Genomic DNA, 16,596 nt, shown 5'->3' with positions numbered 1-16,596 from the left:
GCACGAGGTCTCGCCTCGCCTCGCCTACAGTCCCTTATCATTTTTTTTTCTGGGTCCTATTCCGTCCTGCTTCTGACATGTGAAAACGGTTAACTAAAATTTTGTTGAGACCATGGCTTTTGCATCTGCAGATAAGGTTGATCTTCCAATAGCGCCTCGTTTCTTGGTGGGGAATTATCATGAGCAAACCTAAAGGTAAGTCAACCTTGTTTCCCCTTGGAGAGGCTGGAAAGCTATTTATAACTTAACTACTAATACTCATGAGCATCACAAGCAATCGGACTTCCTCAGAGCCATATAATATTTCTCAGTCGGATAATTGAATGTACAAACGCCCCAAAAATGTATTCCATGCATGCGATATTATCTCTTTGAGCGGCACAAGGCATCAAAGCGGTCAATACAGGGGTAACGAGCCAACCAGAGGAATTAATTCTGCCAATACAGACCAGCTTGTATATAGAAGACTGATAGCCAATAAGGATAGCTTGAGAAAGATAGAAGCCAATAAAATAGGCTTAAAAAAGAGGCTATACTGTAATAGAGGTAGACCAGTTACAGAGAAATACAGCCCTTTTGGAGACAGCCTCACCTATCTTATGTAGACTCGCTGTACGTGGGGTCAAGTGGGGCGATTGACTTCTTTGATGCCTTGTGCCGCTCAAAGAGATACGTCTTGCTTGACTAAACGCTCATTTCTTCCTCGGTAGCCTTCATAAGCACCCTATCCCATTTCGCCATGCGCCAAACCAGAAACCAACCATTGTCAAAATGCAATCTCATCTATCACAAATGCGCTCAATCAGCTGCATCGATGTCCATATACCAAACTCGACCAGAGTCAATCAATCGCTCCCTTTTTTCCCGATTCATTAATGTAGCCATACTGCCGCTTCTTAAGCTTAATCCCTCTGAACACCCAATTGACTTCATCAAGTATCCGTATCATATGCATGTGTCCACCATCAGCCATTACATCATATCTTTGCTCAGTTCGTAAGACCAGCCTCCCTCACGTCTGAGCTTGTCTCTGGCAGCCAGGTTCTTTCGAATGTCCTCTTCAGTGAGACGATCGGTGCCGCTCCAGTTGGCACTGGATGTTCGGGCACGGAACTTGTGGTGTCTGTCTTTGCTCTTGTCAAATACCTCCTCCATGTTCAGTGGCGCTGGAGGTCCAAAAATTGACGCAGGGTCAATATCTTCCTGTCTGAAGAGGGCATCACGAATGTAAGGGGAGTTAGCCCATGCTGCAACTGTACCAGCTTGTGGTTCATCATCGTCCTCATCCTCATCGTCTGTCTGGATCTCAGGAAGCTCAATGGCCTCGCCATTCTGGAATCGCGGTGATGATCTTGGTACAGACTTAGCTGCAGACTTCATTCCATTGACAGGGCCGGGACGTCCAGGTGTCTTGTAAGAAGGTCCCGCCGGGTTGGGGTTCGGGGCGAAAGGAATAGTTCCTTTGTGAATCTGAGCCATATCCATAGGGTTGCCTCCCTTCATTTGACTCTGAGGAACGCCAATCTTGAACAGATTCTGCGCGCTAGCCTGAGGAACATACCCACTCGTGAGAGTCTTCGTCTGCAGATCCTGGTACTTGTTAACCTTTGTTGGAATGCAAGAAACGCTTTGATTGCTCACCCTCTTAAGAGCGCTGGATGGACGAACTGGGGGTCCCTTGATATTAGGAGGCTGCTCCATATCAAGCTCATCAGCATAGTCATCGCTCGTTCGACGACGCTTGGCATCCTTTGCCTGGTATTGAGGCCCACGTGCAGGTGGAGGTCTTGAAGGTCCATCCTCATTAGCATCTCGAAGGGGTCTCTTGGGGCCAGATTTAGAACCATTCGTCAAATTAGCATTGACGGGTCGTCCCATATCATCTTGCGACCTAAAGATTCCAGAGTTCATACGAGAAGGAGGACGAGGTTGTCCTTCTCGCTGTACCGAAGCAGACTTATCCTGTTGTAGGCTGTACTGAGGAGGACCAGTTGGCTGTGACCGAACAGCTGGGGGCGGCGCAGGAGTCTTCTTGGCCTTCTCAATGATTGCCAGTCGGTCTTGAGCTGCTTGACGCTGAGCATTCTTCTCGCGCTTTTGTCGTTCTTCCTCTTGACGGCGTATGGCTTCTTGCTTCTTCTTGTCGTCCTTCAATGCTGCGCGATCGCGCTCAATCTTGGCTTTCTTCTGTGCAGCCAGATCGAGAGCCCTAGGCCGGCCATTTGATCCGGTAGAAGCACCAAAATTTGGTGCTGATTGCTTGGGCTGGGTAGAGGCCTTGCTTGCCTTGCTGATCGTTTGAGGAGGTTGGGAGCTTGTTGATGCACTGAAGTCCTGGTAGCCATTGGCCACAGAGTTACCAGGATGTAACTGTGAGCCAGTGTTGACCTTGATGTGAACGGTGGGTGTCGCCTTTGTCTTCGTAGCTGGCTCCCGGCCTGGCTTCGCGATTCGCCTCATCTCCTTGGGGCGAGATAGTTGGCCAGGCACGGCGGATCTGTGAGCTGAAGGAGGGGGTACCAGAGCAGGTGCATCGCCCATATCAAGATCCTGTTCAGCGACATTGGCCTCTGGCTCCTCCTGAGGTTTTGCCCTTCGCGGACTCGTTCGTGTTGGTTTAGGTGTAGCCTTGGGAGCAGGTGTTTCAACCTCTTTCCTGGCAGCAACCTGCTTTTCCATGTTGGCAAGCTTCTCCTGCTCTTTGCTGAAAACTCTGGCCTTTTCCCTTTCCTTTTCTCGCTCCTTCTCCAATTTCTCCATCTGCTCAGCTTGGACTCTAGCCTCTTTCTCCCTTCGCTTCTCCTCCTTCTCGCGTTCCACCGAAGCCCTTGTGCGCTTAGCAACCGGTCGAGGTGCAGTCGACTGCTGGTCGGTGACAGTATCGCCACTTCTATGGGAGTCAATGCTTGCCTTAGGGACGATTGATTCCGAAGAAGGACCGGGGTAAGTTCCAAGCTGAGCTCGAGATGGCGAGAGCAGGGATGATTTGCCTTCAGCGCTCAGAGCTGCGCTGCTGGCGATCAGACCCTTGGAAGTGCTGAGAATGGATGACATCTTGTTCTTGAGGTGCTTCAAAGGACTGTCACGGAAGAGCCTCGTGGGAGATTTTGAAGGAGATGAGGAAGAAGGCGCAACAGCAGTGGCTGGTCTCACAGAAGCGTTCGTTACTGAAATTGTCTTCTTCAATGGGCTTCCCTCCTCTGGATCCGAAGCTGGGATTAGTGGAACAGCTGGCACTGATACAGACTTGGAGTGTCCGAGGTATGCAGGTCGTTGAGGCTTCGGGTTGGCACGAGCTGGTGATCGAATATTGGTCGGTTCTTCATCCAAGTCGAAAGATCCAAGAGTCTTCTTGCCGTGGATTCCTTCCATTACATCGGCAGTTCGGCTCTTAGAAAGTGACGGCCTTGTTGGTGTTGGAGCGGTGACAGGCTGTTGTGTAGCTGGAGGGACAATCCAGTCATCATCATCGTCTTCGGGGAAAGCACCTGGAGTTGTTGTGGTCTCCAGCTTCCTGGGCGATGATGACTTAGGTTCAGGTACTGATTGGGTTACAGTTTGTGGCTGCTGAGAGTTGGTAAGGCTGTGTATTGACTTTGAGGGTCGACTTCCATTCGGCTGCGATTTACCGAGTACACTAATTCGGTCCTGTAGCATCTGGGTGTATGTCTTGTTATGGTGGTTGGCGAGCTCCTCGGCATTCTTAGGCTGCTGTGGCACCGTGGGGAAATCATCAACGTCCATCTCGTCTTGATCCGACTCGTCTGATGCGCTCTGTTCTGCGTGACTTGCCAGGCTTTTTCCTCTCGTGTTTCTCCCCAAGTAACTCGTCCTCTTAGGATCGACGTGACTCGTTCGAGAAGCTCTGGCACCAATACTCTTACCTGCCGTTAGAGGTTCACGGGCAGGGAGAGAAGGGAACTGCAAGCTGTTGCGGAAGCCCGGGCGGACAGGACTAGGGCTGTGTCGATCAGACTGAGACTGCGCATCATCCTGAATAGCGTTCTCGTCCTCCTCGGGCTCTGCCTGAACCTCTTCCATATCAACGTCGGTTGTAGCTTGTGTCTTGATCGGCGAAGAAGTCTTGATGGGATCCTTGGCAAGAGATGTCCGCGAAGGGCTTGGCTGAGGGAACGCAATGGCCTCGTCCAAGGCAACAGGGTCAATATTTGGGGTGTCTTCATCCTCCAGGGGATCAAAGCTTGGAGGGTTGACATCTTGACTTCCAAAATAGCCAGAATCGCCCTGCGTTGCCGGCTGGGATTTGGCTGCTGGAGCTGCTTCTTCTGGTGCTTCTTCAACGGTCATGTGAGCATCCTCGTCTGAGTGAATGACTTCGGCGTCATTTGAAGACTGTTCTGGCGCGTCTTCAACTGGTTCGTCTGACGTAGGCGGTGTTGTCTTTGGCGATGGGGCATGTCGTCTTGGTGAAGAAGACTTGGCTTGGTTCACAAGCTCCCTTTGAGGAGATTGAAGAAGAAGATGCTGCGCGAATCGGTTTGCTGAGCTCGATGGTGTGCCCCCAAAAACATTGGACAAGGGCTTCGAAGTGTTAACGTTGGTTATTTGTGTACACTCAGCGGGTAAGCTTACCACTCTCGGCTCTGTGATCAATTTTCGTGCTGTTCGAGGTGTCTTGCCACGAAGTCTTCCAGGTGTTTTGAATGTTTCAGCGATATTACTATCGAGCCATCAGTCAGTACATCGCGTCAAAACAAGGATCATGACGCGTACGTTTCGTTTTCGTTGAAGATATTGGCCATGTGCTCATTGAGCCATGAGAACTCATTATGGGCCGCGTATGTGAACTCGTCTACCTCAACATCAACTATCTGAAGGGCAGAAGCGCGCTCATCAGCGACCCAAGCAGCTGAGCCGGTTGGAATGCGCGGTCCTCGCATGGCCGCCATTGCGTCGATTGAAAAGAGGCGCGTGTGGTGGTGATTGGAGTTGCTTATCAACTATGGTTCGAGCGATATTGGTTATGTACTCATCGGGTTGGAAGGTCGAGATGAAGTCGAAAAGTTTAGTGTGTTTGAAAGTTGTGAACTTGAAGTGCGAGAGGAGCTAGGTCTCAATAACAAAGAGGGATGTTTACCCGTATGCTGAATTTGGACTAGCGTTGATGGGTTTCCCAGCTCGGAAGTGGGGACTCACACAAGCTTCTATTCACGGCCAGTGGATGATGAGGACGTATTTCTTATGAAACAGAGGCATGTGAACAGAGGGTTAAAACCAAGAATGAAGTAGTTAATAGCATGTATAAGCTTGCATTCGTTTGTAGTTTCTATAGAACTAATTATAACTCAATTTGAGCTACAAGGCTACAACCGTTGTGCCGAAGCTAAACTCCAAGTACCTTTCTCAACGTCCTGCCAATTAATGATATCAGCCAACACGTGCTGATAACGTCTTATCGGTCGCAACTCTCTTGTTTACTTTCGCGTCCCCCTCCCCCTTTGGAGTGCGGAGCGACGAAACATAGCAAAAGATTCAACGAAGCCGTGGACGCTCAACCTCGCCCAACATGAGGGTTATAGAAGTAATTATTGATGTAAGAACTTGAATCATATTATTTCCTTGTTATATTTATTCTGACTTTTTTTTTTTTTTTTTGTTACAGGGCTTCAAGTCTTATGCCGTTCGTACCGTGATCTCAGGATGGTAAGCGATCTATCAAAACATTCAGAACAACCGTAGCCAACATATGCAGGGACGAGAGTTTCAATTCGATCACCGGCCTCAACGGCAGTGGAAAGTCAAACATTCTGGATGCGATATGTTTCGTTCTCGGAATCACAAACATGTCAACGGTTCGAGCGCAAAATTTACAGGTCAGTCACCGCCGATTCGACCACCCTTCGTACAAACTAACGACAACCGCAGGACCTGATATATAAGCGCGGTCAAGCTGGTGTCACAAAAGCCAGCGTCACAATTGTTTTCGACAATCGAGAAACTAAGAAGTCGCCGATCGGATTCGAAGAATATGCCACCATCAGCGTTACACGACAGATCGTCCTTGGAGGAACATCCAAGTACCTCATCAACGGTCACCGCGCTCAACAACAAACGGTGCAGAATCTATTCCAGTCGGTACAGCTCAATATCAACAGCCCCAACTTCCTCATTATGCAAGGTCGCATCACCAAAGTCCTCAACATGAAGGCTGTGGAGATCTTAGCCATGATAGAGGAAGCTGCCGGAACCAGAATGTTCGAGGATCGTCGAGACAAGGCGCTTAAGACAATGGCCAAGAAGGAGACCAAGCTAGTTGAGCTTCGAGAGCTTCTCAAGGACGAGATTGAGCCCAAGTTGGAGAAATTGCGAACTGAAAAGCGTGCTTTCCTGGACTTCCAACAGACTCAAAATGACCTGGAGAGACTGACTCGAGTGGTTGTTGCGTACGATTATCTACGCTACCAAGACTCTCTCAGCCAGTCAGCGGCAGATCTCGAAGGAAAGAAGCAAAGGCGACGCGATCTAGAGGAGTCAGCAGCTCGTCTGAAGAGTGAGATTTCTCATCTTGAAGAGGATGTTAAGAAAGTGCGAGCTCAGCGAGACAAGGAACTTCGAAAGGGAGGCAAGGCTTCTGCACTAGAGGAGGCAGCCAAGAAGCACTCGAATGAGCTTGTGCGACTGGCCACTATTCTTGACCTGAAGAAGTCCAGCTTAGCAGAGGAAGAAGAAAAGAAGGTGGCTGTTGAGAAGACAGTTTCAGAGTTGGAGGCCACCCTACAGGAAAAGACAGCCGCTTTCGAAAACGCAAAGGCCCGGTACGATGCCGCCAAGGAAGATCTGGAACAGCAAAACAAAGACGCTGAGTCTAAAGAAGAGCTTCTTCAAACTCTGCAAACAGGTGTGGCCTCCAAGGATGGCCAAGAGAACGGCTACCAGGGTCAACTTCAAGATGCAAAGAACCGTGCAACGACGGCGGCCACAGAGCAAGAGCAAGCCAAGATCAAGATTGCACATTTAGAAAAGCGCGTCAAGGAAGAAGAGCCTCGTGCGAAAAAGGCGAAGGATCAGAACGCCGACCTTCTGCGCGATCTTGATGGTCTAAAGACACAAGCTCAGAAGCTAGAGAAAGAACTTGGCCGTTTGGGCTTCGAGCCTGGTCAGGAAGAGCAGATGTTCAAGAGGGAGTCAGAGTTGCAACAAACTGTTCGCAACTTGAGGCAAGAATCTGACAAGCTCAAGCGTCAAGTAGCCAACACAGAGTTCAACTACGCGGACCCTGTGCCCAACTTTGACCGATCCAAGGTCAAGGGTCTTGTCGCCCAATTATTCACTCTTGACAAGGAGCACACTCAGGCCGGCACTGCGTTGGAGATCTGCGCTGGAGGCCGTCTATACAATGTCGTGGTTGATACTGAGGTGACAGGTACACAGCTGCTACAAAGGGGCAAGCTACGGAAGCGTGTCACTATCATTCCTCTCAACAAGATCGCTGCTTTCAAAGCTTCGGCACAAACCATTGCGACGGCTCAAAATATCGCACCTGGCAAGGTTGATCTGGCGCTGTCCTTGGTTGGCTATGATCATGAGGTGTCAGCAGCTATGGAGTATGTTTTTGGCAATACTCTGATCTGTGCTGATGCAGACACTGCCAAGAGGGTCACATTCGACCCCAATGTGCGCATGAGGAGTATCACTCTTGAAGGAGACGCGTACGATCCATCTGGTACACTATCTGGTGGAAGCTCACCGAACTCGAGCGGTGTTCTTGTACTCCTTCAGAAGCTCAACGGTCTGACTCGCCAACTGGGCGAAGCTGAAAGCGCTTTGAGGGAGCTTCAAGCCCGCATTTCCAATGAGAAGGCCAAGCTGGACCAAGCTCGCAGAATCAAGCAAGACTTAGATCTCAAGAGCCACGAAATTAAACTCGCCGAGGAACAGATCAGCGGCAATTCTTCGTCTTCCATCATTCAGGAAGTTGCGAATATGAAGTCAACCATTCAAGAGCTCAAAGAGAGCATATCTGAGGCCAAGACTCGACAAGCCAAGGCAACTGCCGATATCAAAACCATTGAGAAGGATATGAATGACTTCGACAACAATAAGGATGCTAAGCTTGTGGAACTGCAGAAGGCACTTGACAAGTTGCGAGCTGGCCTTGGTAAGAACACTGCCGCTGTAAAATCCTTGCAAAAAGAACTCCAGGGAGCGCAACTCGATGCCGAGCAAGCCGGGTTCGACTTATCTGCTGCTCGAGAACAGTTGCAAGAAGTTGAAGTTGCCATCAAGGCCCAACAGAAGGACATTGAAGACCTAGCAAAGCAAAAGGCTGAGCTCCAGGAAACGCATGACACTGTCCAGGCCCAGCTTGACGATGAACGCGCCAAGTTGCATCTTTTCGACGACGAGCTTCGAGCTCTGGAAGATGCCACTCGCTCCAAGAACTCACGCATTGCCGAGGAGAGTCTCGAAATGCAGAAGCTTGGCCATCTTGTCGAGAAGTTCCATAAGGAGCAACAAGGTGCTGCTGAAAAGGTCGCCCGACTCGAAAAGGAGTTTGACTGGATTGCGGACGAGAAGGACAAGTTTGGTCGCAGCGGAACTCCGTATGACTTCAAGAACCACAACATTGGAGAGTGCAAGTCAACGTTACACAACTTGACTGAGCGCTTCCAGGGTATGAAGAAGAAGATCAACCCCAAGGTCATGAACATGATCGATAGTGTTGAGAAGAAGGAGGTGTCGCTCAAACACATGATCAAGACTGTCATCAGGGACAAGCGTAAGATTGAAGAGACAATCGTCAGCTTGGATGACTATAAGAAGAAGGCCCTCCATGAGACATGGGAAAAGGTCAACGGTGACTTTGGTAACATCTTCTCCGAGTTGCTTCCCGGAGGCAGCTTCGCCAAGCTTGATCCTCCTGAGGGCAAGACTATTAGCGATGGTCTTGAGGTCAAGGTCTGTCTTGGTAAAGTGTGGAAGCAGAGTTTGACAGAACTGAGCGGTGGACAAAGGTATGCAATCCCTAAGTATTCCTTACATACAAATGCTAACAGCTCGATTTTTAGATCTCTGGTTGCTCTGTCTCTCATCATGGCTCTGCTCCAGTTCAAGCCTGCCCCTATGTACATTCTTGACGAGGTTGATGCTGCGCTGGATCTCTCACATACCCAGAACATCGGTCGTCTCATCAAGACCCGGTTCAAGGGCTCGCAGTTCATCGTCGTCAGTCTGAAAGACGGCATGTTCCAAAACGCGAACCGCATTTTCCGCACTCGCTTCAGCGAAGGTACCAGTATGGTGCAGGCTCTCACGCCAGCGGATATGAAGTAATGATGTTGACAGCAACTGGGAAATGTCTGGAATGAGTGTATGACAGGAACTAGATGGGGTTTTGTACATGAGGCGTCGGGTTGGATGGGGAGGTATGATGTTTATTTTAGGCATTAGGATACCATGTGATACCGTTTGATTTAGCAACGTTAAGGCATGGCCTGCGATTTATCAATTGCGCTGAAAGTGCTCCATTGTTCATGAGATATGTTGTTCTAAATCATGAGTATTAAATTGGGTTGTGTCTCCTTAAATGAAGTTGCATGCCAGGTAACTAGTTCTCCAGGAACATAGAATACGCTGCATGTAACAAATCATGGTCAATGCCATTCAATCTGTCGATGTGTTGATCAACTCGATCCAGACCTCTCGTCTATAGTTGATCTACCCTAAAGATCCCGATTTTCTGCTCAGCTCCAAGATACTGAGCCAGCTCGGCAGGAAGTTCAACATCCATGTTCAAACCCATAACATTCTTTGCTCCAATCCTGACTTCAGCAAATGAATAACCTCTTGCTCGAATTTCTTCCTCATTTGGGAATGACACTGGCAACAAGAATTCCTTCTCAGGTCTAGCTTTGGGTCCGTGGCTGATTTTGGCCGAGACTTGTTGCAAAATACCCTGTAGTCCTGAATCTGTCCAGGGCAACCTCAAGACAAGAAAGGATCCTTCAATATGACCCAAGAGACGGCTAGTCTTGTTTGGATCAGGAATCCAGAGGTCAACTTCGATATTGGCTAGCGACGGGAAGTCTTCGCGTGAGATAGCTTGCCAAACAACACCGTCCCGACCAACTACGGGGTCTTGTTGAGCAAGCGTATACAAACGATCAAACTCTGAGTGCTTGGATGAGGCCCCGTCGCGCTCTAGCTCAATTCCACAACATGACTGAACAGGGAAAATAAGCAGACTCTGTGCAACGGCCCCCTTCCCTTCTGGCTCTGCCCCGGGGAGCCGGGGATCCGGCGATCTGTCAGGGCCGATGTCCATGTCTCGGAGGACCACGCCGGCCCGCGAGTGGGTCTGCCGGAGGACATCGCTGCGATCCACGGGAACGGGAGGGAAGAGGATCAGGATGGGTACAAGGAAGGCGACGAGGGTGACAGTGAGAAGCATGAGCGACACGGCGTCTAGGTTGCACACAAAATGCTTAGTGGCAACCATTCCATCACGGATGCGAATACTTGAAAGCATCGTCGTCATATTGCTCAGCCGCTGGGCGAGGGCTGAATCGCGACTTGCAGCGGTAAGATAGGCCTGCAGGCGCGGGATCAAATCCGCCATTTGCCGTCGAGGTGAGGGGACTGCGCTAAACGCTAGGGAGGGAGGCTTGAGTTGAGTTAACCTCAGAGATCGTGTCTCGCACGAGCTGCGTAATAGGGGAAAGGTAAGGGTCTGAGGGCTGAAGTCGACGTCAACGTGCTAGTCCGATATCGATCGGTCTGGTTCTTGTATGTTTGCAGATCCTTGTTGTTATCGACGAAGTTGTGGTCTTTGCTGTATGTATGTATGTGAGCCCACACACTGTAGGGTCGACTAGTGATTTAGGTTTGTTTCGAGTTTTCATTTCCCCTCAAGTGTCATGATAGGTCCAGGATGCTGAATCTCCAACTACTCACTGCTGTACCCCTTCGGCGGCCACGGGCCTCTGATTCATTGGAAACCATTCCCAGAGCGCACGTATCGCATCGTTTCGTTTTAAATTACGACCAGGATATTCAGAGTCTCAAACTAATCCCCTTACCTGAGCTCTTTCAATACCATGGGTACAGCGATATAAAACTTTGCTAGGCTAGGTTGCCGCGTGCTGGACTGGAATGGTAGGGTTCGAACTGTGAAAAGCTAGCAAGCACCCATCCCATCCACTCATTTATGCAAAGAGACAGGGCCTTGTTCCCCTTGTAGGGATCATATTTTGACAACACGTCTTCTCCACAGGATCCGGAATGCGTAGCCGCTCAGCACACCTGCTATGCATATTGTCGTCCCGCCTATCCGATGTAGTTTGATATCATCGTACACATAGCATGAGTGATATGTACCGTTCTTCCAAGGATCCAAAACATACCGCCTCCCTGATCTGATTGGTGGCGGAGGTAGTGCTATTGTAAAGATGCCATGCTAATTGCATGTATGCCTCCTCACACCCCGCTGATCATGGATTACGTATCTCGGCCAACTAGATAGACAGATTCTTTCGTAGCGCTTGTAACCTGCAGCTACGTCAAAGGATCTGAGGTAGCCGGAGAGAAAGAAATACCGAGCAGGGTCACCAGTGGAACGGTTCAGCCGTTTCCCACCGACCTGTCAACGCCAGGGACCCTCTTTGGTTGACTTGGTCGTTGAACCTTGGTGCCACCAACAAGACACTTGCTGGTAAATGTGTCAACTGCCAACGGTCTCACTTCAGCTATACTGGGGTTGAGATAACAAATAAGAAGTCAGGATTACTCTGATTAACCCTGATGGAGAGGTTTCGTTTCTGTGAATTTATTGGCCAACATAGGCGCGCTCCATTGTGAGTTCATGCTTTGTTTTGGGACCTTGTAACTGACTCTGCGACACTGTGCGCTGTCAAGCAGCGTAATTTTGTTGTCTTTGATAATCACAAGTAAGTCCCGGAGTTAACCAGGTAGTCTGTTGAAGAGGTGGGTCAATTCCCGTCTGATCCTGGTGTTCCTCATGGCGGCTGCGACCACCAGAAAATCCTCGCTGCATTGATCGCCATGAGGCTGGTCGGAGATACTTCTGCTTTCATCCAGAGCCTCCATTCCTGGTTTCCCTGTCGTGCCGACACGCTGACTCGTAGTAAAGTAAGCACACATGGTTGCTGTACTTGGCCCAGAAGAGTCACGAAGCTGTCAAGCAGGGATTAACAGGTAACTGTAACTGGCAAAAGAAATTGGTTGATTATACCATTTTGGCCTCGTTCTGCCAGATCGAGTCTCAGCGTGTCAGAGGTGCGTCCATGACAGCTTTACAGCAAGACTTATTGAACCGACGGGCATAAGTCCGCAGATCTTAGCCCAGCGCAGAACTCCATACCCATAGAGGAAGTTGTGAAATGCAGTGAGATGCACAAACGTTCCCCCCAGATAACCAGGTGGGACAGTTGTAGTATGTTATACAGGCATAGTTATCTCACTTTCCTCGACCATAAAAGCGTAAGAACACATTGACGGATAATGTTGAAGACAAAACAAGCCGGAGACTCGGGTCCGCGCCCCACTGATTAACTTTCAGGCTGAAAGGCATGCCTGGCTGTAATTTCCACATCTTGTTGCAAGGGAAGTCCTGGGATCTTGAAGGATGAACGAAAGTGAGGCTCGATATTGTCAGCGGTTCTGATCCATCTCCACCATACCCTCCCCGCAACCCCTCAATGGTCTAGCGGTGACGCTGATGCAGACAAACTCCGCCAATGCCAATTTGCTGTGATGGGGATAGCTATGCCCAACTCAGGCTCTCGTTCTTCCAAAGATCCTGGTTTCGGTACGTGAAACGGCTTTGAAACAAGTAAAACACCAGAGTTGAAGACCTTTCGTAGACTCTGTGGAGATTTTATGCCTCAGTTGTATCGATACAACAGCAACAAAAGAACTTCAGGGATCCGTATTTAGAAAATATCCTGGCTCTTTATCGAACATTGCACTTCACACGATGTTGCGATCAGCTTTCGCCGTAATAGAAGCTCTTCAGTCCTATCAAGATCCCAATAACTTTGAGAAAGCCCTCACTCCCCATATGGACACCACCAAGGAGTGGCGGTTAGTTTCTGCTTGAGTCGAATCCTGACGAGGGCTTTGCGTTTATGAATACGAGGAATCATTTAATTGTAGCGCTGAGTTCTACACCCACTTCAGCAACTGCAGAAGCTGACCGTGATAGTGTTGGTTTCGATCTGTCAGATCACTCTTGCAGTGATGCTCTTGAAAACCACTGATAACCCCGGCCAGAGTTACCCCGACGGACTATATGGTCGTATCAGATCCAAGCACACTGCAGCTTTAGTCCATAACTTGTCGAGGAAGGATGAAGAGGACGTTTGAAGAGAAGTGGAGGACTGATGAACAAGGACATAAATCTTCCGAAGCGCGCGCTGACCAAGAACGCCAGCATTCGATCCTTCTCAACTTGAACATCTTTCTATCTGCATTCAGTTTCCTACACCTCCAGTACATAGTCTAGTATGTAGGCTTTGCCAGAGGAGAGGGATCAGACATTATGTCCCTTGACGCTTGGCAACATCGGCCAAAGCGAATCAATGTACTGCGGAATTTTGGTGACCTGGCCCAAGACGATTTGAGCATAAGTGGTGGGAGATGGGTGAAGAAGGCCTGTGAAATGGGCTGTATTCTTTGTGGGTCGTTTGTTGGTTGTCGCGTTTGGCTAGACCAGGGCCAACATCGTAATCCTCCAGACTTGCGGCGTGCTTCCTATCCACTGCACTCTGGTGCAAAATGTCTAGGATCATGCGGGCCTTTTCTTAAAATCGGGATATCCGTGGTCTTCGAGTAGTGAAGAGGACCTAGAGAAGTCCTTGGTGGTATAAGTGTTCGGTATATGTAAGTTCACGATGTTCAAGTAGTTTACTCAACCCGATCACTCGGGTTATTGGCTCGTGGCTTTGGCACGTTCCAGAAACCAACTAAGTTAGCTCGACGGGAAGCTCCTGATCTATGGTAACTAGAGCTCCTCCTCTATTACCACTCACCATCTATAGGGTTGGGGATAAGTTTTGTCTGTGCTCAAATACACATGGGCCTTGACGGTAGCGCTTGATAACGCCGACGAATGTCGGTGCGGGCTCCGATAATGAAGGCGTTGAGGCTTGAGGAGCAACATTGATATCATCGCACAGGACTATGCAGCGTTATAATACTGCATACATAACCTGCATGTACAAGATGGGGCTTGCAGAGTTAGTCCTTGTTAGCTTGCATGGTATCACTGGGCACCACGTCTGCAAGCTTCATGCATTGAGGGTACCAAAATATGCAGCGTTGAACAAACAGGGCATGGTCAATTGTTGGATCACTCAGGGCTGCTTTGGTCTCGAAACTGGTTTGCCGGAGTAGTCGGAGGTCTCATGGTAAAAACATAGGCTTGTAATAGATCGTTTCAGGACGATCAGTACTCAATCAGGCCTCTAGTCAGAAGCATTGAAGGCTCATCTGTGGTTGTACTATAGTAATGGTATAGAAACCATCTTCTCAACTTGACCAAATACTCTGATGGCATGATCTGGGTTGATGCAGGGGGGCAGAGCTGAAAACAGGGAATCAACGACGTGTATCCTAAAATTTGCCACAAGCTCGCTCACAATCTGAGTCTTGAGAACGAATGTTCAACGTCCACCATACATCGTCATGATGTCGATGACAAGAGAAAATAGAATGTTGAGCCAGAGTCAACTCCTGACAGCCATGACCCACAGAGGCGTTCATTGCTGGGTTCGGCCACGCGACTACCCACACAGGCTGCCGGGAGCGGGACTTGATCCAAGCGTCAAGACATCATTAAGCCGTTTCATTTGTTGCCAGTAGCTGGGACGGATCCGGTGGTTGTTGCTCCGCGGCGCCTCTTTCAAGGGTTTCATTGGGACATGACTGTCCTCCTCTCACGGTCGCACCCTTGTTGAGGGTGCCCTATCAGATCGCCATCTTGAGCCAGGGACCATGGCCGCATTTTTAATGCCAAGCCTGCCAATGACAGGTACAGATGTGTGAGGATGAGGAAACACCTCAAGAGCTGTTTTTCTGTGCGTAAGATGTGGTGAACAAGATAATAAAGCCATGAAGTATCAGAACAACAGAGGTAAATCATGCTGTATGAGTAAAAACTGCGGCATATACTCTTGCGGATAATAATAAGGCATATGCTTGGGAAGTCTGCCAGTTCTTTGTTCCAAGCCAATGACTTCCATCCTGACAGTCCTGGGAGGTTGCATCACCGTTGATGATTGACCTTGTTCATGGGTGATCCTTGAAGTGCCTCCCGAAAAGAACAACGTCAAAAGCACAGACACAGCCTTGAATGGCTCCCAAGGATCCAGTGCCATCATTGTGGTCGACGTATCTCCTTATGCCTCGATATTCTAGAGGTTCGTCTTGATTTGTTTGCATATTATGTCAGCCTCATTTCATTGATTGCACCAGGCTGTCCACTCGCGTGGTTGAATGAAGACTGAGACTACTATGTCTGGCCAGTAGAAAACTGAGCTGCAGAGATTGATAATGTGATATCATTTCGTGAGGAGATAGTCGTATATTTGGACTTGAACGTGCTGTTGAGCAACTTTTCAAGGTTGAGTAGGGGTCAGGAGGAAGGCGAAAAGTATGACAAGGCTATTTCGCATTCTTTAGCTGCATTAGGTCAAGACCAGATGGATGGATGAATACATACCTGCATGATGAATGAATATGTACATACATCCATCCCATCCATCACAAACTTTTTAACTGGAACATGGTAGCTCATCAAAGCCAGTGGAGCGGTTCCGACTGCAAAGAATTAAGGCCGACCCATCAGCTGCAAATGTCCGTCTGCGGCTTCGGCACTGTCCCAGTCAGGTAAAGCTTTAACGGCATTTCGTAGAGGTACGCAGGTACGTAGGTACAGAGTAGAAACAAGACCCAGGAGATCGGGCGCATTCCAACCATTTCATGCCAAACAAAGCGGAGCTGGTTCGGGGGTATTCGAATCCTTGTCAGTCAATTACCCATGAAATACAAGATTTCGGGGGTAGAAACGAAAATGACCAAATGGGAGAAGAGTTTATTATGTAGGCCAAGTGAATGGAAAGAGGAAAGAAAGAAATATGCTTAGGAAGGTAAGATTCGATCGGATTGGCAGGCAGGTATGAGGTGAGGTGTAGGCAGGCACGCTTGTCATCGATGGGACGGGGGGTGTTCCTTCCCTCCCGTCCCCTTTCACTCCATCCATCCCAATCCCATCTCATCCAACATCCCCCCCAAAACTCAAGCTCAGCCCGCCCCGCGCTCTATTTGGCAATAACATCATCCATCTCGTCGACCCAATCTTTGTTATTCACCCCTGTCTCTCGATCACCGTCCTGACTAACCATATTGAACGCGCCGTTCAAGGGCTAAATGTCATCGTCAGCTCCAAACCTCATACCACAATTGTCACTCTTTACTCGCCGCGTACTAGCTACCTTAGCTGTGGATTTGAAATCTCCCCCAGCCTAGCCTTCACACGTGCTCTCAGAGCCTTGTCTCTCCCACCAATAAGTCATATATGTTAAGACAACTTCAACTGCCTCTATTATTAGCTGACCC

General features: G+C 49.1%; 3 protein-coding genes across 3 annotated transcripts; 1 reads left to right on the top strand and 2 right to left on the bottom strand.

The window, feature by feature from the left end:
- Nucleotides 1–587: 587 nt before the first annotated feature.
- BKA55DRAFT_569912 (uncharacterized protein) lies at nt 588–5,104 on the bottom strand. Its single transcript, XM_046192967.1, has 3 exons — nt 4,735–5,104; nt 4,594–4,681; nt 588–4,542 (listed from the first exon to the last, which is right to left on the bottom strand). The coding sequence occupies exons 1-3, from the start codon at nt 4,908–4,910 to the stop codon at nt 973–975; spliced, it is 3,834 nt and encodes a 1,277-aa protein (XP_046048552.1). The 5' UTR covers nt 4,911–5,104; the 3' UTR covers nt 588–972.
- Nucleotides 5,105–5,474: 370 nt separating this feature from the next.
- On the top strand, nt 5,475–9,499 carry BKA55DRAFT_645123 (RecF/RecN/SMC). The gene is made up of 5 exons (XM_046197196.1): nt 5,475–5,554; nt 5,624–5,664; nt 5,714–5,834; nt 5,887–8,975; nt 9,030–9,499. The coding sequence occupies exons 1-5, from the start codon at nt 5,528–5,530 to the stop codon at nt 9,292–9,294; spliced, it is 3,543 nt and encodes a 1,180-aa protein (XP_046048551.1). The 5' UTR covers nt 5,475–5,527; the 3' UTR covers nt 9,295–9,499.
- Nucleotides 9,500–9,667: 168 nt separating this feature from the next.
- Nucleotides 9,668–10,862, bottom strand: BKA55DRAFT_594638 (uncharacterized protein; the record flags this gene model as incomplete). Its single annotated transcript, XM_046195695.1, has 2 exons — nt 9,668–10,640; nt 10,819–10,862. 2 exons carry the CDS (start codon nt 10,860–10,862, stop codon nt 9,668–9,670), a joined length of 1,017 nt encoding a protein of 338 aa, XP_046048550.1.
- Nucleotides 10,863–16,596: the final 5,734 nt, after the last annotated feature.

The sequence above is a fragment of the Fusarium redolens genome (assembly GCF_020744475.1).
Source record: "Fusarium redolens strain MPI-CAGE-AT-0023 chromosome Unknown BKA55scaffold_9, whole genome shotgun sequence".
Classification (NCBI taxonomy): Eukaryota; Fungi; Ascomycota; class Sordariomycetes; order Hypocreales; family Nectriaceae; genus Fusarium; species Fusarium redolens.
This window is presented reverse-complemented; position numbering and strand designations above follow the sequence as displayed.

Coding starts and splice junctions, on each gene's coding strand:
- BKA55DRAFT_569912 (XM_046192967.1), bottom strand. CDS start 4,910: ATGGCGGCCATGCGAGGACCGCGCATTCCAACCGGCTCAGCTGCTTGG. Junction 4,682..4,734: donor ATCTTCAACGAAAACGAAAC/GTACGCGTCATG, acceptor ATGGCTCGATAG/TAATATCGCTGAAACATTCA. Junction 4,543..4,593: donor TGATCACAGAGCCGAGAGTG/GTAAGCTTACCC, acceptor AACACTTCGAAG/CCCTTGTCCAATGTTTTTGG.
- BKA55DRAFT_645123 (XM_046197196.1), top strand. CDS start 5,528: ATGAGGGTTATAGAAGTAATTATTGAT. Junction 5,665..5,713: donor CGTACCGTGATCTCAGGATG/GTAAGCGATCTA, acceptor CAACATATGCAG/GGACGAGAGTTTCAATTCGA. Junction 8,976..9,029: donor GAACTGAGCGGTGGACAAAG/GTATGCAATCCC, acceptor CTCGATTTTTAG/ATCTCTGGTTGCTCTGTCTC.